Source organism: Bombina bombina, chromosome 6 (genome assembly GCF_027579735.1).
Source record: "Bombina bombina isolate aBomBom1 chromosome 6, aBomBom1.pri, whole genome shotgun sequence".
NCBI classification, from domain to species: domain Eukaryota; kingdom Metazoa; phylum Chordata; class Amphibia; order Anura; family Bombinatoridae; genus Bombina; species Bombina bombina.
In genome coordinates, this window is record NC_069504.1 from 835769316 (window position 1) to 835797282 (window position 27967).

Consider the following 27967-nt stretch of genomic DNA (forward strand, 5'->3'; position numbering starts at 1 on the left):
AGGGACACCCCAACCAGATCCGCAAACCACATTCTTCGCGGCCACGATGGAGCAATTAGAATCACAGATGCTTGCTCCTGTTTGATGTGGGCCCCTACACGAGGTAGAAGTGGTAACGGCGGAAAAATGTAAATCAGATTGAACCTCCAAGGCACTGCTAATGCATCTATTAGCTTCGCCTGAGGATCCTTGGACCGCGACCCATATCTGGGTAGCTTGGAATTGAGTTGGGACGCCATGAGATCTATCTCTGGTGTCCCCCATCCGCTGCAAATCTCTGCAAACACCTCGGGATGGAGAGTCCATTCCTCCGGATGAAAGGATTGTCTGCTGAGGAAACCCGCCTCCCAGTTGTCCACACCAGGAATGTGGATCGCTGACAGAGAGCAGTTGTGGGCCTCTGCCCATTCCAGAATCTGAGATACTTCCCTCATTACTAGGGAGCACCTTGTTCCCCACTGCTTGGATTTATTCCAGGACTAAGCCGGTTTCCAAGATCCCTTGGATTGTTCAGGCTTTGCGGAGGGCTGCTGACATTGGGATTTATCCAAACGAAAGCAACAAAAATAAGGACCCTGTCCTTTAGGTTTGTTCTTCTTATCCTGTGGTAAAAAGGCACCCTTGCCTCCAGTAAGTCCAGGCCTGGACCAAAAATAATTTTCCCTTAAATGGGAGGGAAAGAAGTCTAGATTTAGAATTCAAGCAAGCCGACCAAGACTTCAGTCAAAGTGCCCTACGGGCTAGAACGGAAAAACCTGAAGCCTTGGCATTCAGCTAAATAATCTGCATCTTTGCATCACAAATAAAAGAATTAGCCACTCTCAAGGCCTTAATTCTTTCCTGGATCACGTTGAGGGGACCCTCTAGCTCGATCAACTCAGATAAGGATTTGCACCAATAGGTAGCCGCTCCAGCAACCGCTGCAACAGCCACTGCCGGTTGAAACAAATATCCCGTATGTTAAAACATCTTTCTTAAAAGAGTTTCTAACTTCTTATCCATGGGCCTTTAAATGATGAGCTATCCTCAAGAGGGATAGTAGTGCGCTTGGCAAGTGTGGAGATATCGCCATCTACTTAGGGACAGAACCCCACAACTCTAATTGAGAGTCCGGAAACGTGAATAATTTCTTAAAAGAAGAAGGGGAAAAAGAAGAACCAAGTCTCTCCCATTCATTCTTAATAATGTTCGCCATCTTCACAGGAACCGGGAAAGTCTGTGGAACAACCCTGTCCTCGTAAACCTTATCTAATTTAGGAATGCAGGGTTCCTCAGGCAGCTTAGGCTCAGGAACCTCTAAAGTAGCCAAAACGTCCTTTAGAAGAAAGTGTAAATGTTTGATCCTAAATCTGAAGTCTGGTTCCTCCGCAGCTGGAGGCTTAGAGGCAGCAGATTCTGACCCAGAAAGAGCGTCCTCTGAAGTATCAGAGACGTCCTTGTCAGCGGATAATCTTGTATCAGATAAATCTAACAAACTAGTAGATGACCCCTGGGAAGGATAGTAATATTTAACCTTTCGCTTGCGCTTAGCAGAGCGAGGTAAAGCACCAAAGGCCGCAGGCACTGCCGTTTGTAATTGCTCAGAAAAATCTGGCAATAAAAGGGCCCCTCCAGATGGAGGATTAGGAGTGCTACGGGAAGCTGCATGTGTATTTGAACTGTAGGGTGCGCACCTCACGGGACGGAGACTCCTCAGAGGTGGACAGCTCAGTGGTACTAAACATATTGACTTTCCTTGACAATATAACCTTATCGAGGCATGTGGAACATAATCGAGCAGGCGGGTATACTGTAGCCTCCTCAAAATATAAACCGGTATTAGACTTGGGTAAAGAGGGAGTACCCTCTAACATGTCAGAGTCCTTTATAGCTTGCGCTTACAATCGGACTTATAGAAAAAGAAAAAAGGCACCTTTATACCAGCAATGGCTGGGGCACTCACCACCTCCTATGACCCAGGCCCAACAGAGAAACCGCTTTGTCTCCGGTAAACCGCACGGTCAGGAAGAAGAGGAAATCATTGTGACCCCACCCGTCACGTGGTATGCCACGCAGGACCGTCCCTGCTAATAGTAAAAAAGTGCGCCAAGCCTAACGGGCTGCACAGCAAAAATATGTTCCAACCAATACCTGAGCCTCATCTTACACATATCGCAGCAGTTCTGTATTTCCCACAAGTAAGGAATGAGGTTGTGGACTCTCCTCATATTAAGAAGGAAATAAAAGTCTGTCAAAAGCACTGAAATAAGGGGGCAGTCTGCAGAAGCTTAGATACAATGTAATCACAGAGGTAAAAAGTGTATTAATATAATCTTGTTGGTTATGCAAAACTGGGGAATGGGTATTATCTATCTTTTTAAAAAAAAATACAAATTCTGAACCAGACTGTCCCTTTAAGGCAGGGGTTGCTTACCTGACTGATAAAAAAATTATACAAGCACACATTCTACTCCCCTTTTACTCCTTAGTATTGCAATATTTGTTGCAAAGTACATACATCCAAAACTACACTGAGAAATGTTTGGCAGATATAGATTTGTGGACATTACATCTTAAACTATTCTATGGTTCTATAGTCCCATAAATAAATGTTTTCAATATGCTTGCTGTTAAAGTGATTGTAAACTTTAACCTTTTTCTTTACAATATTAGTAATCATAAAGTAAAAGATACGGGCGTAATTATTTCCTTGCTGGACGCCAAAGGGGGCACGATACAATTGGCTACAGCTTGAATCGTCACTGAAGTAAGAAATAGAGTTTCCATTAAGGGCAGAGGAATGGTCGGAATATATCAAGACATAAAATTGTGATTATTAAAAAAGTAAGCATTTACAAAGCCTTTCATGAATTCAAATCCCCATCTTTTACTTTATGATTACTAATATTGTAAAAAAAAAAAAAAAAAAGGTTAAAGTTTACAATCTCTTTAACAAAAGTATGTTCAGCTCTTTTTTTATTTTGGGGCTATAAAGTCACAATATATTTGACCTAGAATGTGACACAACTGAGTTGAATAGTCATGGGACATCCAAAAACATTGTGCTTAGAGATGCTGGTGATGTAATCACTGCATTGAATCACAGAAGTTTTTGAAGTTTCTTACATTGTGGGGAGGCTAGAATTATGAAAGAGGTTTTAAAGGGACAGTCTACACCAGAATTGTTATTGTTTAAAAAGATAGATAATACCTTTATTACCCATTCTCCAGTTTTGCATAACAAAAACGGTTATATTATTATACTTTTTACCTCCGTGATTACCTTGTATCTAAGCCTCTGCAGACTGCCCCCTTATATCAGTTCTTTTGACAGACTTGCATTTTAGCCAATCAGTGCTGACCCCTAGGTAACTACAAGTGCGTGAGCACAATGTTATCTATATAGCACACATGAACTAACGCCTTCTTTGTTGTGAAAAACTATCAAAATGAATTCAGATAAGAGGTGGCCTTCAAGGGCTAAAAAATTAGCATATGAGCCTACCTAGGTTTAGCTTCCAACTAAGAATACAAAGTGAACAAAGCAAAATTGGTGATAAAAGTAAATTGGGAAGTTGTTTAAAATCGCATTCTCTATCTGAATCATGAAAGTTTATTTTTGTCTAGACTGTCCCTTTAACAGATTTAGTGAAAGTCTCAATGGCGGATAATAAATCTTAAATAATTAATACATTTTGGTATTGTACTTCTCAGTGAGTGTTTTTCTGAGCAATATTAAACGTGTTCCTTTATTACATCAGATAGTTCAACGGAAAAAAAAAAAAGAAGACGACTGCATATCTGATATATTTTTTTTTGTACATCAATTTTTGCAATCTGGGAGATGAAACATTTTTTATAACTAGAAGAAATTCTATTTAAAGAAGTTTCTCTTACTAAATTAGCTTGCACCAGCTTTGCTTAAAAGGACATTCCAGTCAAAATTTAAATGCACATGGAGATGAATTACATCTTTGAATAGAAAACATATTTGCAATATACATGTATCTAGTAAAAATGATCACTGTTTTAGTGTTAACATTATTCTCTGCACATGTGAAGCATAGCTAGATATTCTCAGTGCACCAGCATTTTAAATACTGATGCTGCTCAGAGTGTCAGTGGGGCTTGTATTATGTCAGCAATTAACAATTGAGTCATTACCAGATGTGCAAGCACTTTAGGCTTTCTGAGCAAGTGCTGTGTTTGAAATGCTGGTACACGGTGCACTCTTTTGAAACAGCAATAGTTTTTATTAGGAGCATTTTTTGCTAATACATGTATATTACATAAATGCTTCTTGGACTCCCAATGTTGGCTGGAATGTCTCCTTAAAGGGACAAAAAACTCAAATTTTTTCTTGAATGACTCAGAAGATGATTATTGTTTTGTGATGTCAGAGCAGTCCAGGGATATACACTTACAAAGCCTCAATTATCTATATGAAAGTACACTGAATTATTTTAACTCCCGCAAAGGGGTTAAACACACAGTAGAAATACAGTTCCGAACTCATAGAGCACTGCTGGTCCCAAGTGGAAACCGCTGCTGATCTAATCTACAGTGCTAGTCGCACAACTCACATGTGGAAACTAGTGATGCTGATTGGATAAGTGGTATTTTCTGCTTGGAACCAGCAGTGCTTTGCGGGTCCAGAGCAGTATTTCTACTGAGGTACAAACACACAGGGCTCGATTTATCAAGCGACAGTGGCGTACATATGCACCCCTGTCCACCGCAGCTCTCCTCTGGTGGGCGGAATTCTGTTTGCGGAATTCAGCATTGCACAAGAGCGCTATTTTGCTCTCTTGTGCAACAGCGCCCGGGCACAGCCAATCATGCGCGGGTAGAAGCTGTCAATCTCCCCGGTCAGATGAGACCGGGTAGTTTGAAACCGGGGAGATCTGATGACCGCTGCTTGATAAATACTGACTGCAGGTTCTCTTGTGAGAACCACAGTAGTCTAGGGTCGATAGTCTTAAGAATCTGGTGAGTGACAACATTCTTACCTGGTTTTTGGCTGGGATTTTTTAGCAGCTGCTTCTCCCGCTTTCACTGGCTCAGGAAGCTTTGAAGGGATCACAGAGTCCTGAACGTTAAAGGTAAAAAAAAAAGACAGTGTTGGATTACACACTTTATAGTCTCATTATTATTATTATTAAAAGAGCAATAAACAGACAATCAAAACTGATGATGAATTATAAAAAAAGACAAAACAAAAAAACACTGAACACTAAAGGCCAGCGTTCTCCTCAGAAAACTTTGCCTCCAGGAGGCTTTATGAAGTAGAAGAACAGAAAGGTTTTGTAGCGCAATGCAAATGATGACACAGATGTATGATTAAAGGACTTTTAAGAGCACTCACATTTGTATTCTGTACAGGGCATTCCCGCTTCACCATCTTAAAGGCAAAATAGGAAACTAGGTATATATCAGGTCTTTTGTCAGGATCTGGTTCAAGCATATATCCTATGGGATAAGACAAAGAAAGTCAGAATATAAATACGTGTGTGTGTGTGTGTCAGTTCCCGTCCATAACCTTGTTCCAAAGACAATATCAGTGTTAATGTATTTTAAAACTTGCATGATTCCAATGAAACATGTCATTTTAAGACACTTTTAAAATAACTTCTATTTTCAAATGCGCTTTGTTCTCTTGGCATCCCTTGTTGAAAAAGAATACACACATATCCTACAGTAGTGGGAGCTGCTGCTAATTGGTGTCTGCACAGATTTGTCTTTGGTGATTGGCTGACTAGATGCTGTTCCTTCAGCAAAGGATACAAATAGAACAAAGTAAATTTGATAGTGGAAGTAAATTGGAAAGTTGTTTGAAAACAAAATGTATGCTTACCTGATAAATTATTTTCTTTCCTGGCATGGAGAGTTCACAAATCCATTCTAATTACTAGTGGGAATTCAACTCCTGGCCACCAGGAGGAGGCAAAAAACACCCCAGCAAAGCTATAAGTATCCCTCCCACTTCCCATAACCCCCAGTCATTCAGCCGAGGGAATACGGAAAGAGAAGAGGAACACCCGGGGTATAGAGGTGCCTGAAGTTCTAGAAAATAATAAGCCGTCTTAATTTTAGACCAGGGCGGGTCGTGGACTCTCCATGCCAGGAAAGGAAAGAATTTATCAGGTAAGCATAAATTTTGTTTTCTTTCCAATGGCATGGAGAGTCCACAAATCCAATCTAATTACTAGTTCGAACCAATACCCAAGCTAGAGTACATAGAATGGAACGGGAGGGAGAGACAAGACAGGCAGACCTAAACTGAAGGAACCACTGCATGAAGAACCTCTCTCCCAAAAGAAGCCTCAGCTGAGGAAAAAAACAAATTTTTTTATTTTTTTTAGAGATGTATGAAAAACGAGGACCAAGTGGCTCTTGCAAACTTGCTCCACAGAAGTTTCGTTTCGAAGGGACCAGAAAAAAGAAAATGTTCAGAATGCATGAGCAGTAATCCTCTCAGGAGGCTGTTACCCAGCTCACTCATAGGCCTACCGAAAGACACCCCTCAACCAGAAGGTAAGAGCAGTTGACATGGCCTTCCGGCCCTTACTTATGCAAATACTCCAAAAAGAGCAGAAGATAAACGAAATCCCTAGAAGCCTAGAGATAAAGATTTGGAGCACCAACTACATACAGGTTGAATAACAGACAATCTTCCAGAGAAGAAGGATTAGGACGCAAAGAAGGAAACCTTCTGAAAAAATCCCCTCAGGAACAAAGGACCGCCTCGTCCACGTACATAAGAAAAGGGGGATCCCACTGTAGAGCCGAAAGTTCTAAGACTCTACAAGCAGAAATTAAGTCATCAAAGACAAAACTCTCCAGGACAATTAAGATCAACAGAATGCATAGGCTCCAACAGAGTCTACTGGAAAACTGGAAGAACAAAATTAAGGCTCCAAGGTGGAGCAGTAGACTTTAATACAGGCCTGATTCTGGCCAGGGCCGTAAACAAAGGACCTAACCTCCAGTAAATCAGCCAAACCTTTATGCAAAAGACCAGAAAAGACAAAAATCTGACCTTACAGAAAAGCTGACTGATAAAACGGTCTCCAGACTCTCCTGGAGAAAGGACAAAATACAGGGTACTCTCACTTAACGCCCAAGAATCGCACCAGTGAATGAAGTGCGCCAAACTTTACAATGAAATTGCGAGAAAACCGGCATATGAGCCTGGAATAAGGAGACAACTATGCAGAAAAAAACTAGACATGCAATTCCCATGCAGTCAGCTTCAGAGAATCTAGATTTGAATGTAGAAAAGGACCATGAAGTAGCAGGTCCTTCCACAAGGGAAATTTCCACAGGGGAGAAGACGACATCATCACCATTTCCACAACCCAAATTCTGCTAAGCTAAGCAGGAGCAATTAGAAACACTGAAGCCTGCTCCTGAAACAGGCAGTCACCCAAGGAGAGGAAGGCAAATGGAGGAAAAAAGAAAACAGACCAAAATCCCAAGGAACAGCTAGCGCGTACAAAACTGCTTTTGGATCTCTAAATCAGGATCAATATCTGTGAAGCTAGATGACTAGACGAGATGTCATCATTCTCAACTTCGGAAACCCCTCCCTGAAAGTTATCATTGAGAATACCTCCTTAAGAAGAGGACTCCCCTGGGAGAAACTTCTGCCTGCTCAGGTATTCCCACTACAAGATGTCCATGCCTGGGCCGAGAATTGCCGAAAAGAGGCAGATGAGAGAGTGTCCCTCCATCGAAGGATACAATTTACCTCCTCATCGCTAAGGAACTCCATGTTCCTGCCTGACGATGACAGAAGCCACTGAAGCGAAGTTGTCCGATTTAAATCTGACAAACCGGACCAAAATCAGATGGGGCCAGGCTATCAGGGCCTTGAAAATTCATCTCAACTCGAATATGATACTTGGAAGGGCAGACTTCGACTGAGTTCAGATTCCCCGAGCCCTTAAAGACTTCAAAATGTTGCCCAGCCTGAAGGCTGGCATCTGTAGAAACAAACTCCCAGGATGGTCTCAAGAAGCATGTGTTAGAAGAACCTGAACGAGCCACTAAAACAGAGAGTCTTGTCTGAATCCTCAGAGAGGTCAGAGTGATCCCCAATTCCAGGGAGAGAAACTTCTACCTTAGAAGACCTGATGAGATAAGGGAAATAGCTCTGCGACAAATCCTGGAGAATTACAGCTACTATAATAGCACATACTCCTGAATGCTGTCCATCTCAGAAAAAACCCACCTAGGGTAATGAACTCAGGGCTGATGAATAATGCCACAGAGGAATACCGCTGGGCTACCAGGTAGACCCAAAAAAGGAAGGAAAAATATCTAAACATAGAGATAGAAGATAGAAGTGCTGTCCAGAGTTCTGAAAAAAAGCTTAGATCCCTTTTTCAAATAAAGATAGCAAGAGAACGAAGAAAAATGTATAATAGGAGTAAATTAGACAGTTGCTTAAAATTGCATGCTCTATCTGAATCACAAAAGAAAAAATGTGGGTTCAGTGTCCCTTTAATGTGAATAGTAGAGAAAAAAAAGATAGCATAAGCAGAAATAATGCTTATAACAATATCCAGAACATATTTTTATGAAAAAAGATAGGGATAAAACATGTAAATGTTAACCATCCCTAAAAGCACACATTATATGTACAGAAGAAAAGAGAGAAGATAAGCAGGAATAATGCTTATACCGGTATCAAGAATATACCTCTACTGAAGACGGAGTGGGAAAAATATTTGAATATGTACAGTAGAAGAAGGGAAAAATAAGCAGATATGCTGCGTATAACAATATCAAGATATACTTATACTATAAAAAGGTAGGGATTAAACATGTAAATGCTAAAGATCCCTAAAAACACACAATAAGTACAATAGAAAAGGAAACGATAAGCAAACATAATGCTTATAACACTATCCATATATATATATATATATATATAACAAAAGACAATTAAGATGTCACAGAAATTAAAAAGACATCCAGCTCCAGCAGTTGGAAACGAATCAACAAGCCACTAAACAAGTCATAAGGGACAAGGAATGTCACAGACATTAGAGAATATCACTTCAATATGAGAAGAATGATATTGTATTCCTATAAACAAAACATAGAAATAAATATACCAGTGTCCTAAAAACACTAACAAATTGAGTATGAGACGTCACAGACATAAGTAAATATCACCTCAATATGAGTAAAATTAGAATATTGTAATCCTATAAATAAAACATAGAAATAAATATATTAGTGTCCTAAAAACACTAAGAAGTGAAGTAATTTAATCAACAAGGGGGCGCTAGTGAAAGAATAAATATATTGATGATATAAAAACAGAATTTATGTTTACCTGATAAATTACTTTCTCCAACGGTGTGTCCGGTCCACGGCGTCATCCTTACTTGTGGGATATTCTCTTCCCCAACAGGAAATGGCAAAGAGCCCAGCAAAGCTGGTCACATGATCCCTCCTAGGCTCCGCCTACCCCAGTCATTCGACCGACGTTAAGGAGGAATATTTGCATAGGAGAAACCATATGTTACCGTGGTGACTGTAGTTAAAGAAAATAAATTATCAGACCTGATTAAAAAAAAAAAACCAGGGCGGGCCGTGGACCGGACACACCGTTGGAGAAAGTAATTTATCAGGTAAACATAAATTCTGTTTTCTCCAACATAGGTGTGTCCGGTCCACGGCGTCATCCTTACTTGTGGGAACCAATACCAAAGCTTTAGGACACGGATGAAGGGAGGGAGCAAATCAGGTCACCTAAATGGAAGGCACCACGGCTTGCAAAACCTTTCTCCCAAAAATAGCCTCAGAAGAAGCAAAAGTATCAAATTTGTAAAATTTAGAAAAAGTGTGCAGTGAAGACCAAGTCGCTGCCTTACATATCTGATCAACAGAAGCCTCGTTCTTGAAGGCCCATGTGGAAGCCACAGCCCTAGTGGAGTGAGCTGTGATTCTTTCAGGAGACTGCCGTCCGGCAGTCTCATAAGCCAATCGGATAATGCTTTTAATCCAGAAGGAGAGAGAGGTAGAAGTTGCTTTTTGACCTCTCCGTTTACCAGAATAAACAACAAACAAAGACAAAGTTTGTCTGAAATCCTTAGTAGCTGCTAAGTAAAATTTGAGAGCACGAACTACATCCAAGTTGTGCAACAAACGTTCCTTCTTTGAAACTGGATTAGGACACAAAGAAGGCACAACTATCTCCTGGTTAATGTTTTTGTTAGAAACAACTTTTGGAAGAAAACCAGGTTTAGTACGCAAAACCACCTTATCTGCATGGAACACCAGATAAGGAGAAGAACACTGCAGAGCAGATAATTCTGAAACTCTTCTAGCAGAAGAAATTGCAACCAAAAACAAAACTTTCCAAGATAATAACTTAATATCAACGGAATGTAAGGGTTCAAACGGAACCCCCTGAAGAACTGAAAGAACTAGGTTGAGACTCCAAGGAGGAGTCAAGATTTTGTAAACAGGCTTGATTCTAACCAGAGCCTGAACAAAGGCTAGAACATCTGGCACAGCTGCCAGCTTTTTGTGAAGTAACACAGACAAGGCAGAAATCTGTCCCATCAAGGAACTTGCAGATAATCCTTTTTCCAATCCTTCTCGAAGGAAGGATAGACTCTTAGGAATCTTAACCTTGTCCCAAGGGAATCCTGCAGATTCACACCAACAGATATACCAAATAATGTGGTAATTTTTCTGGTTACAGGCTTTCAGGCCTGAACAAGAGTATTAATAACAGAATCTGAGAACCCTCGCTTTGATAAGATCAAGCGTTCAATCTCCAAGCAGTCAGCTGGAGTGGGTCGAACGGACCTAGAACAAGAAGGTCTCGTCTCAAAGGTAGCTTCCATGGTGGAGCCGATGACATATTCACCAGATCTGCATACCAAGTCCTGCGTGGCCACGCAGGAGCTATCAAAATCACCGACGCCCTCTCCTGATTGATCCTGGCTACCAGCCTGGGGATGAGAGGAAACGGCGGGAACACATAAGCTAGTTTGAAGGTCCAAGGTGCTACTAGTGCATCCACTAGAGCCGCCTTGGGATCCCTGGATCTGTACCCGTAGTAAGGAACTCTGAAGTTCTGACGAGAGGCCATCAGATCCATGTCTGGAATGCCCCACGGTTGAGTGACTTGGGCAAAGATTTCCGGATGGAGTTCCCACTCCCCCGGATGCAATGTCTGACGACTCAGAAAATCCGCTTCCCAATTTTCCACTCCTGGGATGTGGATAGCAGACAGGTGGCAGGAGTGAGACTCCGCCCATAGAATGATTTTGGTCACTTCTTCCATCGCTAGGGAACTCCTTGTTCCCCCCTGATGGTTGATGTATGAACTTGGCCCTCGCTAACTGAGGCCAAGCTTTGAGAGCATTGAATATCGCTCTCAGTTCCAGAATATTTATCGGTAGAAGAGATTCTACCCGAGACCAAAGACCCTGAGCTTTCAGGGATCCCCAGACCGCGCCCCAGCCCATCAGACTGGCGTCGGTCGTGACAATGACCCACTCTGGTCTGCGGAAGGTCATTCCTTGTGACAGGTTGTCCAGGGACAGCCACCAACGGCAAGAGTCTCTGGTCCTCTGATTTACTTGTATCTTCGGAGACAAGTCTGAATAGTCCCCATTCCACTGACTGAGCATGAACAGTTGTAATGGTCTTAGATGAATGCGCACAAAAGGAACTATGTCCATTGCCGCTACCATCAAACCTATCACTTCCATGCACTGCGCTATGGAAGGAAGAGGAACGGAATGAAGTATCCGACAAGAGTCTAGAAGTTTTGTTTTTCTGGCTTCTGTCAGAAAAATCCTCATTTCTAAGGAGTCTATTATAGTTCCCAAGAAGGGAACCCTCGTTGACGGAGATAGAGAACTCTTTTCCACGTTCACTTTCCATCCGTGAGATCTGAGAAAGGCCAGGACAATGTCCGTGTGAGCCTTTACTTGAGGAAGGGACGACGCTCGAATCAGAATGTCGTCCAAGTAAGGTACTACAGCAATGCCCCTTGGTCTTAGCACCGCCAGAAGGGACCCTAGTACCTATGAGAAAATCCTTGAAATCCACCTTGGTCATGAATTGACCTTCCTGGATGGAAGGAAGAAGTGTTTGAATGGTTTCCATCTTGAACGATGGAACCTTGAGAAACTTGTTCAAGATCTTGAGATCTAAGATTGGTCTGAACGTTCCCTCTTTTTTGGGAACTATGAACAGATTGGAGTAGAACCCCATCCCTTGTTCTCCTAATGGAACAGGATGAATCACTCCCATTTTTAGCAGGTCTTCTACCCAATGTAAGAATGCCTGTCTTCTTATGTGGTCTGAAGACAACTGAGACCTGTGGAACCTCCCCCTTGGAGGAAGCCCCTTGAACTCCAGAGAATAACCTTGGGAGACTATTTCTAGCGCCCAAGGATCCAGAACATCTCTTGCCCCAGCCTGAGCGAAGAGAGAGAGTCTGCCCCCCACCAGATCCGGTCCCGGATCGGGGGCCCGCATTTCATGCTGTCTTGGTAGCAGTGGCAGGTTTCCTGGCCTGCTTTCCTTTGTTCCAGCCTTGCATAGGTCTCCAGGCTGGATTGGCTTGAGAAGTATTACCTTCCTGCTTAGAGGACGTAGCCCTTGGGGCTGATCCGTTTCTGCGAAAGGGACGAAACTTAGGTTTATTTTTGGTCTTGAAAAGACCTATCCTGAGGAAGGGCGTGGCCCTTGCCCCCAGTGATATCAGAGATAATCTCTTTCAAGTCAGGGCCAAAGAGTGTTTTCCCCTTGAAAGGAATGTCAAGCAATTTGTTCTTGGAAGACGCATCCGCTGCCCAAGATTTTAACCAAAGCGCTCTGCGCCACAATAGCAAACCCAGAATTTTTTCGCCGCTAACCTAGCCAATTGCAAGGTGGCGTCTAGGGTGAAAGAATTAGCCAATTAAGAGCACGAATTCTGTCCATAATCTCCTCATAAGAAGAAGAATTACTAATAATCGCCTTTCCTAGCTCATCAAACTAGAAACACGCGGCTGCAGTGACAGGGACAATGCATGCAATTGGTTGTAGAAGGGAACCTTGCTGAACAAACATCTTTAGCAGACCTTCTAATTTTTTATCCATAGGATCTTGGAAAGCACAACTATCTTCTATGGGTATAGTGGCGCGCTTGTGTAGAGTAGAAACCGCCCCCTCGACCTTGGGGACTGTCTGCCATCAGTCCTTTCTGGGGTCGACTATAGGAAAACAATTTTATAAATATGGGGGGAGGTACTAAAGGTATACCGGGCCTGTCCCATTCTTACTAACAATGTACGCCACCCGCTTGGATATAGGAAAAGCTTCGGGGGGCCCCGGGGCCTCTAAGAACTTTTCCATTTTACATAGTGGTTCTGGAATGACCAGATAATCACAATCATCCAAATTGGATAACACCTCCTTAAGCAGAGCGCGGAGATGTTCCAACTTAAATTTAAAAGTAATCACATCAGGTTCAGCTTGTTGAGAAATGTTTCCTGAATCTGAAATTTCTCCCTCAGACAAAACCTCCCTGGCCCCCTCAGACTGGTGTAGGGGCCCTTCAGAAACCATATCATCAGCGTTCTCATGCTCTACAGAATTTTCTAAAACAGAGCAGTCGCGCTTTCGCTGATAAGCGGGCATATTGGCTAAAATGTTTTTGATAGAATTATCCATTACAGCCGTTAAATGTTGCATAGTAAGGAGTATTGGCGCACTAGATGTACTAGGGGCCTCCTGTATGGGCAAGACTGGTGTAGACGAAGGAGGGGATGATGCAGTACCATGCTTACTCCCCTCACTTGAGGAATCATCTTGGGCATCATTTTTACTAAATTTTTTTATGACATAAAATACATATAGTTAAATGAGAAGGAACCTTGGTTTCCCCACAGTCAGAACACAATCTATCTGGTAGTTCAGACATGTTAAACAGGCATAAACTTGATAACAAAGCACAAAAAACGTTTTAAAATAAAACCGTTACTGTCACTTTAAATTTTAAACTAAACACACTTTATTACTGCAATTGCGAAAAAGTATGAAGGAATTGTTCAAAATTCACCAAAATTTCACCACAGTGTCTTAAAGCCTTAAAAGTATTGCACACCAAATTTGGAAGCTTTAACCCTTAAAATAACGGAACCGGAGCCGTTTTTATATTTAACCCCTTTACAGTCCCTGGAATCTGCTTTGCTGAGACCCAACCAAGCCCAAAGGGGAATACGATACCAAATGATGCCTTCAGAAAGACTTTTCTATGTATCAGAGCTCCACACACATGCAGCTGCATGCCATGCTGTCCTCAAAAACAAGTGCGCCATACCGGCGCGAAAATGAGGCTCTGACTATGATTAGGGAAAGCCCCTAAAGAATAAGGTGTCAAAAACAGTGCCTGCCGATATAATCATATCAAAATACCCAGAATAAATGATTCCTCAAGGCTAAATATGTGTTAATAATGAATCGATTTAGCCCAGAAAAAGTCTACAGTCTTAATAAGCCCTTGTGAAGCCCTTATTTACTATCTTAATAAACATGGCTTACCGGATCCCATAGGGAAAATGACAGCTTCCAGCATTACATCGTCTTGTTAGAATGTGTCATACCTCAAGCAGTAAGAGACTGCACACTGTTCCCCCAACTGAAGTTAATTGCTCTCAACAGTCCTGTGTGGAACAGCCATGGATTTTAGTTACGGTGCTAAAATCATTTTCCTCATACAAACAGAAATCTTCATCTCTTTTCTGTTTCTGAGTAAATAGTACATACCAGCACTATTTTAAAATAACAAACTCTTGATTGAATAATAAAAACTACAGTTAAACACTAAAAAACTCTAAGCCATCTCCGTGGAGATGTTGCCTGTACAACGGCAAAGAGAATGACTGGGGTAGGCGGAGCCTAGGAGGGATCATGTGACCAGCTTTGCTGGGCTCTTTGCCATTTCCTGTTGGGGAAGAGAATATCCCACAAGTAAGGATGACGCCGTGGACCGGACACACCTATGTTGGAGAAATTAACAGCAAATCATGTCTATTGTGTTAACAACAACACTACAATGGTAATGTATACATACAAAATTGAAAATATACAGGATTGTCCCAGAGTGGAATAAAGTAAAATTTCACTTTTGAAATGTGAAAATCAGTTCTCCTTATATCCAAGAGTGCAAATGCTGGCTGGCAATGTTCAAATGCAGAGGTATTAGAATGATTCAGCTCCCATATGGTAACAGTGAATGCAGGTAAATAGGTAGGTAAGGTATATCCACTCAAAATAGTTTTTCATAAAAATTTAGTATTTATTAAAAACAAATTAAAAAACAAAAATATAAAAAAGTGGAATAGGTATATTCTAGTATCCCCCTAAACATGCAACGCGTTTCTCTGCATAACACGCCATTTCTTCAGGCATATCCTGAAGAAACGGCGTGTTATGCATATGGTAACTAGCATTCACTGTTACCATAATACCTCTGCATTTGAACATTGCTTATTGGGAGATCCTTCCTTGGGGTGAGCTGACACGCCTATCCTCAAATCTGCCAGCCTGCTTCTACTAGCACATGAGTGTGCTTGGTTAACATCATATGGGAAATCCTAGTTGTGGGTGAGCTGTTACACCTATAAAATCTACAGCCTGAAACTACCAGCTCCACGAATATGTGAGTACCCACTTGGCTCTTATCACATTGTGTTTTTACACACACCTGATGATATTACACATGAGGCGCCTCTCTGTTTTTTCTCAAAGAAGTTAAGTAATATACATTGAAACCACACAAGTCCCAGAAATTAGGAAAGAGATTGAAAATAGTTTGCATACACATAAATATAAAAATGTGTATTGATCATAGAAGGGCCCTCAAGAAATATGTATAAAATAAAATGACTATGCATTTTCATTGAGCTGCCACCAGATGGTGGCAAATACTAGGGAAGCACAGTACTTTCAGGAGAAAAAACCTCCTGAAAAATAAAACTGCAGTTACATATTTCTGAATTGTAAAATAAAAACAATCCCACATTTTTTTATTCTAACTAGAAAACTCAGTCCTCATCCTCATCGTGGCATTAGAAGTACACATTATATGTACACAAACACTGATATAAATAACTCAGGGGGTCAAAATAAACAGCCTTCAAATCTTGTATGAAGGACTAGAGTTGGATTAAAAGAGGTTTAGATAATGATCACACTGAAGACTCCATTAAGGAGTTAACCTAAAATGCGCTCAAACCTCACAGTTCTTGGGGGGAAATTGAACCAATATTTCCAAAATGGCGCTAACATCATATACATATCTGTAGACTGCGAATTTCACCTACTATGTAAACGAAGGTGCCCCATATAAAACGAAAGGCAACATTAGGCTGTGTAGAGCACAACCCTAACGGCTCTGAACAGAAAATGCCCATACGTCTCTAATAAAAAGATCCCAATATAGAAACGGATCTTAGATACTGAGCGCACCGCCACATAATTAACATAGCAGCGCCACTGCATCCACCAACAATGGAGGTTCTCATTAGGCTAAAGATATGTGCATACTGCAGATATGATTATAGCAATAAGTGCAGACACAAATCTACCCAAACACATGATTAGCGATGTACACAGTGTGTGATGGAAAGTGGTCTCATTGCTGTGATCGCTATTAGCAGAGAGAGGCATAAAGGCCTGAGCCCATAACCTGCGCAACAATTATCAGTTGCTTACAATAGATGCGCCATAAACAATTATTAAACACACACAAATAAATACTGTGCCCCTAAAATTAGTAGCAACTTAAAAATCAGTCAAAACGGACCATGCAGGTATAGGAGGGGGGGATGATAATGCCGCAAATGACACCCAGTCCCCACACACCATAAAGCCTGGGCCTGTCTGTAAAATTGCCCGGCAATAGAAGTGGCAAATTCCCTCCCCTGCAGAAAGCTCAGCTGCAACATATCCCAAAACAGCGGATATGTATAATAAATATACAATCCCCTTTTGAGGGTAGCAGGTCCCACTAGGTCCCTGATTATCCCAGTCCTGTTCTATGATATTTTCTATCCTGAGAATATATATGAAAGGACTTACACTCCAGGGTCTTCTGCTGTGGAGCGGTCACAGCACCTCTCAGTCTGTCAGCCTCATCTGACCACTGACAGAGACCTGAAGATAAAACAAAAGCAAAGTAATCAACCCTGGTTTTCTATATAGGTGTTAGCATAAATTGTTGGATTAGAAGCAAGGACTACCTCACCGTCCTCCAACAGCTAATAGCCACCATTACTCTTCCTAAAGAGGATTACATGGACACAGCATTGCCCCAATCCTTGCTTGCAGAGAAAATACCCATTAAAGGATTAAAACTTAATTTTCTTCAGACACCATCTTCGCACACTTCCTGTGATGTACACAGGCAAAGAATGACTGGGGGTTATGGGAAATGGGAGGGATACTTATAGCTTTGTTGGGGTGTTCTTAGCCTACTTCTGGTGGCCAGGAGTTGAATTCCCACTAATAATTAGAATGGATTTGTGGAATCTCCATGCCATTGGAAAGAAATTGTATGTTCTATCCAAATCATGAAAGAAAATGTTGGGGTTTCCGGTCCCTTTAATAAATTAATTTAGAAAGGAAAGTTTTGTTAAACAGACACGGTACTCAACATATTTCTATCATGTCTAGGAAAGAGCAGCAATTAAATGTGTTAAAAAAATAATATTATGTAAAAGCTGTCAACTGAAACGAGCATGAAGTGTAGCTTTGGGTACAACTAATACGAAGGTATCTATAGCTCACTGGCTTGAAAAATCTGGTTTATTCAGCCAACAATATCAATAAAAAAAATAAAAATACAATGCCCTTTAAACTTGTCGACCTTTTCTAGACATCAAAGAGTTAACTGTCTATCTACCACCCTAAACCTATCCCAGACCAAAGATGTCACTGGGGATATATTGTTGCAACATTTCATATGTGGGCTTGACAAAATTGCAACAAATACATTGTAAACAAAACAAAGTATAGCTGACAACTGAATATAGCAGCTCGAGTGTAACTGGATATTGAGTTTGTCTCACATATACCTCTGATGTAAAGTAAGACAGGTAAGTAGGAAAGATGATCTGTGGTCAGAGACCAGACACTTACGGATGAGGCAGTGCATGTCCTGGGAATAACGAGAGTTGTCCGGGATGGTGAAATTCCCATCACAGATTGAGACCTGGCTCTCTCCAAACGGCAAAGTGAAGAAGCAGGTTTTGTACAGTAAGCAGCCCAGTGCCTGAGATAGGGACAACAGAAAAGACCATTTAGCTCAACAGGATGAAAGCTGAAAATGGAGAAGATATTAAAGGGATATTAAACCTCAACAATAGCACCATCATATTGTGTTACCTCCTGTACCTGTAGCTCTCATCAGCTCTCTATTTTAACTTAATACAAAGCTGGAACGTAAAACTCTGCATCATTATACTTGGTACTTTCAACTTGGAACTTAGGTATTCTCACACTTTGTGAAAGAAGCATTGTGCCCACACAGATCATTGGCATTGCCAGCTGTATGGACGTGTAAAGGATGCAGAGCTTTAATTTTAGTAGTTTTTTTTACACAATATTTTACATAAAATACATATACATACATATGTAACAGACACTGCTGCTTTCACAGGGTGTGAGAATAGCTAAGCTCCACCATGGCGGAGTCTATTATGAAAATGTAGAGCTTCCCCAACCAGCAACTTTAAGGAGTTTCAGTAACGTCCCTTTAAGCAGTACACCATAATCAAAAGTATTTACAAATTATAGTCCACATCCTCATGAGACATGAAGTGACCAGATTTTACAATGAAACTGCATAAGGGACATCCTAAAGAAATAAAATGTTCTGGTAACTGTGTGTTCAGTGCCACAGAGGAGTTTAACACATAGTTAAATTCACACTTAGGAACTGCAATGCACTGAAACTCTTAAGCATGGCATGGTCTATGAACCGATAAGAAACTGTAAACCCAGGTAGCCACCAATTACCAGATGTCTCCTGATTAGGACTTGCATTTTATTGTGCCTGGCATAAATGTCTACTAATAAAAAAAAATTGTAAAAAGATAGATAACACCTTTACTAAGCTTTGCCCAACCAACATTGTTATATTAATATACTTTTTAGCCTTTAAACCTTCAAATTTCTACCTGTTTCTAAGCCACCACAGGCTGTCTTTTTACAACTATATATTGCTAGTTCATGTGTGCTATATATATATATATATATATATATATATATACATACACACACACACACACACACACAGTCCAGGTAGGTAAAGCACTCACAGTAACACAGATTAGGTCTAACCTGCCCGGGGTGCTTTAAAAGTATAGCACATACATCCAGAAGTAAAAAGCACTCACTGGGTCTTTATAGCAAAAACAAAGTTTAATATGTACATATTAAACTTTGTTTTTGCTATAAAGACCACAGAAGTAAAATGCATGTTAATATAACAGTATTGGGTATGCAAAACTGGGGAATTGTCAATAAAGGGATTATCTATCTTTTTAAACAATACATTTTTTGGAGTAGACTGCCCCTTTAACTATGTATTTAATCCAATGAGTATTAATAATAAAAAGTTTTAACATGCTAGAACATTTTTTAATAGTACATTGAAATATGTCAATTAAAAAGATTGGTACCTTTATTTTGTCATTTGAAATTGCTGCTTTACCTGTTGAAACCACCACCTATACTGAAAATATAAATATACCTCTGTATATATATATATATATATATATATATATATATATATATATATATATATATATATATATATAATATCTTTAGGGTAATAAGCACACTGTCACCAAACTGGTCAGGTAAGCACCAGGGTGCAAAAATAGGAGTAATAGACTAGCAAGAAATAAGCACTCTCTGGTTTTGTAAAACAAATAGTATATTTAACTAGCATGACGTTTCGAGGTATTCACCCCTTCCTCAGACAAATACAAAGTGAGCAGTGAAAATATTTATACAGATACAAAGTCAAAACCCCCTCCCAAAACCTATGTAAACAAGTGCAATGATTGGTGGATAACGACACACCCTAAATCACATTCAGGTGTGTAACATCAAATAATTAATACAGAGTCCCAAAACCTATGTAAGCAAGTGAAATTAACAGCATCATATACAAAACAAAATATATATATATATATATATATATATAAGCAGTCTGGAGATATCTATAGCAACAGACCTACAGAATGGTAAAGGACATGAAAAATGCCCAATCTTTATTAAAAAAAGAGAAGAAAAACCATAGAAGCACAGCGTGTGGTGTTATAAGCGTTATACCCTAAGTGACTACTGACAGTGTACTAGGCAGAAAATTAGTCTAGAAGACTAGCCAAATGTAAGGCAATATCTAACTAGTGAAGCATATACAGGACAAGTGACTAGTGATATGCCCCTAAAGAAAAAGTGTAAGGTACAAACATTACCAGGGTAACAGTGTACACATTCGTATTCAACACTGTTTGAAGCATGCGTATATTCAACATGGCAATCAAACGGGCACATACGTGGGCCATAGGGGGCGGGGCCACCAAAATGTATAGTCAAATGACACAAGGGGGGGGGGGTGCGAACCAGCCCAGCTGCTGATTGGTTCATAGGCAAGGTATATGCCAGCGGACAGCTAAAATGTGTGTCGCGGTCAGGCTATGAGAAATAGTGACCGCAATCAAAATCTAGTACATATAGGAGATTAATTATATATATATATATATATATATATATATATATATATATATACCACCCCCAAAATAGACTATGCAAGGTGCTACTAATGCACGTATGTTAGACAAAGGGAAAAAGAACCACCAATGGCACTACTATGAGGTAAACAATAAACCTCAGTAAATTACCTTTATTACAACACAGAGATTCTGTATTTATATTATTAATAGCAGGTAAGGGTGCTGGTGTATTTGAACATTTATACTTTTTAAAGAACAATAAGAGACTAGTTCTTTATAAGAATACACATAGTAGCACTCAAGGTTTAAAGCTTATAAGTCTGATGTATTGGGACAGCATGTAATAAATAAACTTGTGAAACTAAGTTAAAACATAATTTTTATTAAATAACTAGTAAAATTAGGAAATAATTTTAAAACAACATTTAGATCACCTCCTATAGTCAAAGAATAAATGTATATAAAGTTATATCAGGTCTGATATATGAATAGGTGGTGTATAAGAGTCTGTATTAATATCACAGAAATGCAAATTATAAATCTGTGCAGGTCTGCTGCAGTTCAAGGGGGCAGTTCTCAAATCTTGTCTTCTCACACAAGGGTATATTATCCGTGTAAGGTCACAGCTAGTACATAGTATAATGATCAGGGACCAATATTAGGTAAAGTTATCGATGTGTAAATCGTAGTACTTAGTTGGATACCTAACAATACACTCAAAGTTAGTTTGCAGATTTGTAATATGCTATGATATCGGAATTGGTATTGCAGTAATCCAAATCTTTGATAGTACTAACAAAGTATCTAATATCTCAAATCTTTTACACCAAGTTAAGATATCTATATCCTTTAATACCAGCATACACTTAGTAATATATACTAATATATAGTGTAAGTAGTTATTAAATAGTTAACGTATAGTATGGAAGAACAGGTAAGCAATAGTTAACTTTGATGTTACATATAGTATGGAGGGACGGGTGAACAGTAAATAGTGCTTGTTGTTTTATATATACTTCAGTAGCAGCGTTTGATCGAATCTATAGCCACATCATAAAGTGTATCAACACATCTTTCCGAGTACAGTACTCTGTTTGCTCTTAGTTTTATTTAGTTAAATTATGCCTGCTAGTGTCCGCCAGGCTATTTTGCAATGTTCCTAGGTAAACGTTAGAAAAGAGGTGTGGATATCTATACCACTTATGTGCAGCTGTTAATAAAGCCGTCTTATGTGTCTTTTTTTCTCTCCACTTCACATCCTAATCATAGGGGTAAAGTTACAACCTCGGTTAAAGGGAGTGACTAATTATAAGTATCGCAGTTTCATTGGTTACATTATCTTGTTAGTAATCTGCAGTGTATACTATTAGTATACCCATCGCTATAATGTGAAGTTAACCCGCTAGTATTCTACAGTATATGTTACTGTTATACCCTTCTGTAAATTGTCAAAATTTTTGTTAACTGCTTGAAAGCCCATAGTATCCGAGTCAGCGACAATAGTACGTTGTATTATTAAGACTAATACCATTGTCAAATTTAACATAAAAAACCTGATCGTAGTATCAGATAATACATTAAATATTTACATTAAAGAAGGTTACTAAACGCTCTCACAAAAAAAACAACAAAAAAAAACACAGGAGCTCCTATGACTCCTCACCAAGACCCTACTCTTCCTGACATGTTTCGCCGTTACCGGCTTTTTTAAAGGACTAATCGCGCCGCCAGGTCTTCGGCTTTTTATGGTGTGTTAAAATACGCCCACAAGTGTGACGTCCATATTGGGAAGTAGACTATTGGATAATGTCTTACTTCACGCCCATCTAGTTGACGTCAGAGGCATAAAGGTTACAGTATTGGCTCAGGCACTTACACCTCTCGTGTTTGACAGACCTGATATAACTTTATACATTTATTCTTTGACTATAGGAGGTGATCTAAATGTGGCTTTAAAATTATTTCCTAATTTTACTAGTTATTTAATAAAAGTAATGCACGTATGTGTCAGGTCCCTTATATAGATATTAAGTACATAGTCAAAGTACGATGTGCATTTATGAAAAACACCATACACAAATATACTTATGTAATTTATGTTCTAGTACAGAATATAATCTAAATGGAACAATCATAAATTAGAGAAAACAATGCCAATTAATATTTACATTTAACCCCTTAGGGTATAAGGTGTCCAATCTGAATATCCATTTAGCTTCCACTTGTAGGAGTTTCTTCTTTCTGTTACCCCCTCGTTTAAGGGGTGGGACATGGTCAATTAATGTGAAACGCAAATCCTTAACATGGCAATCAAACGGGCACATACGTGGGCCATAGGGGGCGGGGCCACCAAAATGTATAGTCAAATGACACAATGGGGGGGGGGGTGCGAACCAGCCCAGCTGCAGATTGGTTCATAGGCAACCAATAGGTATATGCCAGCGGACAGCTAAAATGTGTGTCGCGGTCAGGCTATGAGAAATAGTGACCGCAATCAAAATCTAGTACATATAGGAGATTAATTATATATATATATATATATATATACCACCCCCAAAATAGACTATGCAAGGTGCTACTAATGCACGTATGTTAGACAAAGGGAAAAAGAACAACCAATGGCACTACTATGAGGTAAACAATAAACCTCAGTAAATTACCTTTATTACAACACAGAGATTCTGTATTTATATTATTAATAGCAGGTAAGGGTGCTGGTGTATTTGAACATTTATACTTTTTAAAGAACAATAAGAGACTAGTTCTTTATAAGAATACACATAGTAGCACTCAAGGTTTAAAGCTTATAAGTCTGATGTATTGGGACAGCATGTAATAAATAAACTTGTGAAACTAAGTTAAAACATAATTTTTATTAAATAACTAGTAAAATTAGGAAATAATTTTAAAACCACATTTAGATCACCTCCTATAGTCAAAGAATAAATGTATATAAAGTTATATCAGGTCTGATATATGAATAGGTGGTCTATAAGAGTCTGTATTAATATCACAGAAATGCAAATTATAAATCTGTGCAGGTCTGCTGCAGTTCAAGGGGGCTACGTAGTTCTCAAATCTTGTCTTCTCACACAAGGGTATATTATCCGTGTAAGGTCACAGCTAGTACATAGTATAATGATCAGGGACCAATATTAGGTAAAGTTATCGATGTGTAAATCGTAGTACTTAGTTGGATACCTAACAATACACTCAAAGTTAGTTTGCAGATTTGTAATATGCTATGATATCGGAATTGGTATTGCAGTAATCCAAATCTTTGATAGTACTAACAAAGTATCTAATATCTCAAATCTTTTACACCAAGTTAAGATATCTATATCCTTTAATACCAGCATACACTTAGTAATATATACTAATATGTTGTGTAAGTAGTTATTAAATAGTTAACGTATAGTATGGAAGAACAGGTAAGCAATAGTTAACTTTGATGTTACATATAGTATGGAGGGACGGGTGAACAGTAAATAGTGCTTGTTGTTTTATATATACTTCAGTAGCAGCGTTTGATCGAATCTATAGCCACATCATAAAGTGTTTCAACACATCTTTCCGAGTACAGTACTCTGTTTGCTCTTAGTTTTATTTAGTTAAATTACGCCTGCTAGTGTTCGCCAGGCTATTCTGCAATGTTCCTAGGTAAACGTTAGAAAAGAGGTGTGGATATCTATACCACTTATGTGCAGCTGTTAATAAAGCCGTCTTATGTGTCTTTTTTTTCTCTCCACTTCACATCCTAATCATAGGGGTAAAGTTACAACCTCGGTTAAAGGGAGTGACTAATTATAAGTATCGCAGTTTCATTGGTTACATTATCTTGTTAGTAATCTGCAGTGTATACTATTAGTATACCCATCGCTATAATGTGAAGTTAACCCGCTAGTATTCTACAGTATATGTTACTGTTATACCCTTCTGTAAATTGTCAAAATTTTTGTTAACTGCTTGAAAGCCCATAGTATCCGAGTCAGCGACAATAGTACGTTGTATTATTAAGACTAATACCATTGTCAAATTTAACATAAAAAACCTGATCGTAGTATCAGATAATACATTAAATATTTACATTAAAGAAGGTTACTAAACGCTCTCACAAAAAAAACAAAAAAAAAAAACACAGGAGCTCCTATGACTCCTCACCAAGACCCTACTCTTCCTGACATGTTTCGCCGTTACCGGCTTTTTCAAAAGGACTAATCGCGCCGCCAGGTCTTCGGCTTTTTATGGTGTGTTAAAATACGCCCACAAGTGTGACGTCCATATTGGGAAGTAGATTATTGGATAATGTCTTACTTCACGCCCATCTAGTTGACGTCAGAGGCATAAAGGTTACAGTATTGGCTCAGGCACTTACACCTCTCGTGTTTGACAGACCTGATATAACTTTATACATTTATTCTTTGACTATAGGAGGTGATCTAAATGTGGCTTTAAAATTATTTCCTAATTTTACTAGTTATTTAATAAAAGTAATGCACGTATGTGTCAGGTCCCTTATATAGATATTAAGTACATAGTCAAAGTACGATGTGCATTTATGAAAAACACCATACACAAATATACTTATGTAATTTATGTTCTAGTACAGGATATAATCTAAATGGAACAATCATAAATTAGAGAAAACAATGCCAATTAATATTTACATTTAACCCCTTAGGGTATAAGGTGTCCAATCTGAATATCCATTTAGCTTCCACTTGTAGGAGTTTCTTCTTTCTGTTACCCCCTCGTTTAAGGGGTGGGACATGGTCAATTAATGTGAAACGCAAATCCTTAACAGTGTGTTTGGCCTCCAAAAAGTGTCTGTCAACTGGTTGGTCTGTCTTTCCAGTGTCCAGGGCAGATCTACTAGCACTCCTGTGGTTCACCATCCGTTTCTTGATGTCATCAGTTTTACCTACATAGAATTTGGCACAATTGCAACTCAATAGGTAGATAAATTTGGTGTTTCATGTCAAGTAGTGTCGAATCTGGTACCTCTTTTGTATGCGGGTGTCTGAATGTAGGCCCCTGTACCATGACGTGACATTTAACACAACTTGGACATCTGAATGATCCCATATTCTTCGATTTTAGCCACGTTTCTTGCTTATAGCAGCGGGTAGGATCTGTAAGCATAAGTACATCCTTTAAGTTACTTGCCCATTTGTATCCCATTCTTGGTGTGTCAAGTGATGCAAAGGGTAGGGTGGGGTCAGACTGTACTATCCACCATTTCTCACGTAGGCTCTTAGCAGTGACTTGAATGTTCGGTCCATAGGTTGACGTGAAGGTTTGTCGCTGTTTAATGTCCTCTTTATATGAGACAGTAGTTTTTCACGATCAGCCGATGATAAATCCTTGTGCACATCAGAGATCAGATTGTGTGCATAGCCCCTTTTGAGAAACTTCTGAGACATTTCTTGTATCTCCATTCTTTCCTTCCTGGTGTTGTTCCTGATAACCCTTGTCATTTATGCTTTGGGAATTGCCCTTATAAGCGATCTGGGATGGTTACTGCATGCCAGCAGTATGTAGTTTCTGTCCGTGGGCTTCTAGAACAGTGCAGTAGCAAGTCTATTGTTGTATTTAAAGATCCAGAAAGTCTATTTCCTCTAGGTTTTTATTGGTCTTGAACTTAATAGGGGTGGACAAGCTGTTCATTTCAGATACCCATATATCAAGTTCCTCCTCTGATGCTCTCCAAATTAAGAAGATATCATCAATGTATCTCTTGTAACCCTGTATGCTGTTGTTATCATATACCTTCATGGTGGTGTTCTCAAAATCCTCCATGAAGAGGTTAGCATATGATGGGGCTATATAGGACCCCATCGCCGTACCCATACATTGAAAGTAGAATGTAGACTCAAATCTAAAATAATTCAGTTTTTGACAAAGTTCGATTATCTTGCAGATAAATTCAGGGTCCGATCCAACATATGGGTGATGGAGGAGCGCCATCTTTATGGCTTGAACCCCATCGCTATGGGGTATAACAGTATAGAGAGTAGTTTTGGGACTCTGTATTAATTATTTGATGCTACACACCTAAATGTGATTTAGGGTGTGTCCTTATCCACCAATCAGGTGGCTTTGTAAGTGATTTGTTGCACTAATGAAGGGAGGGGGTTTTGACTTTGTATTTGTATAAATATTGTCACTGCTCACTTTGTATTTGTCTGAGGAAGGGGTGAATACCTGAAAACGTCACGCTAGTTAAATATACTATTTGTTTTGCTTATTTCTTGCTAATATAAATATATATATATATATATATATATATATATATATATATATATACACATACATATACATAGTAAAGCAAGCAGGGGTTAACACTTAATAGCAGGCAATGCAGAATATGCAAACAACTTCTGGGGTGCTCTATGCAGATCAAGTATACATCAAAACAACATAGGCAAAGGCACTCACCGTTTGGAATTAAATCAGTCAGTTTGTGACGTTTCGGGGTGGTGCCCCTTCCTCAGACAGACATACATGAACAAAGAACAAAACTTACTACTTAAATACCCCACCACCAATTAACACAAGTGTGGAAAGCTGTGCACCGGCGTCCTTCCAGCGCTACTGAGCATGTGCGGGACTGACTATGGTGAGCCAGAAATGCCAAAAAATAAAATCAAAGCATAATATGGACGGACATAAAAGGATGTGTTGCTTAGCAACCGCAATAGAAACAATACTGAACAGATGATGCCTAACTATGCGCCAATATTAAGTAGTAAATGCTACAGATCGTGATATATGTGAGCGAGGCAACCTTTCAGGAATTGCAAACTAAGGCAGTTAAAACAACATAGTAGCAAACATACTTAAATGTGCCTATTAGCCCAAAAAGGTATATCTCTAAGTGTAGTGCATCCAAACCGCTATCCACATAGAACTCAGTGCATGTTGAAAATACTATAGCCAAAAATGACCATAAATACATAGGTACAAATGTGGGAATAAACCTGTGCAAAGATATTTACAAAAATATACAGAAACATGTAAAAAAATGCAAATATTCAAATATATATAGTTAGCCCAAAAAAACTGTAAATAAAGACCAGGTGTTGGACACAGTGTGATCACTATTTTTGTTAGTACTGGAATATAATACATCCGTATACTTATACTAAAACATTATTAAAGGTGTAAATAATAATAATCAGCTCACACAATGTCAAATTTACAAAACATTGCAAATC

General features: G+C 39.3%; 1 protein-coding gene across 7 annotated transcripts in view; it reads right to left on the bottom strand.

The window, feature by feature from the left end:
• AAK1 (AP2 associated kinase 1) overlaps positions 1-27967 on the bottom strand; it is a 305240-nt gene that overhangs the window by 131347 nt on the left and 145926 nt on the right. For all 7 annotated transcript variants that reach the window (XM_053718218.1, XM_053718216.1, XM_053718217.1 and 4 more), the window contains 3 exons: positions 18145-18277; positions 5345-5448; positions 4989-5068 (listed from right to left, as the gene is read on the bottom strand). In XM_053718218.1, coding sequence (XP_053574193.1) covers positions 4989-5068; positions 5345-5448; positions 18145-18277 — 317 coding nt within the window. The remainder of the gene's footprint in view (positions 1-4988; positions 5069-5344; positions 5449-18144; positions 18278-27967) is intronic.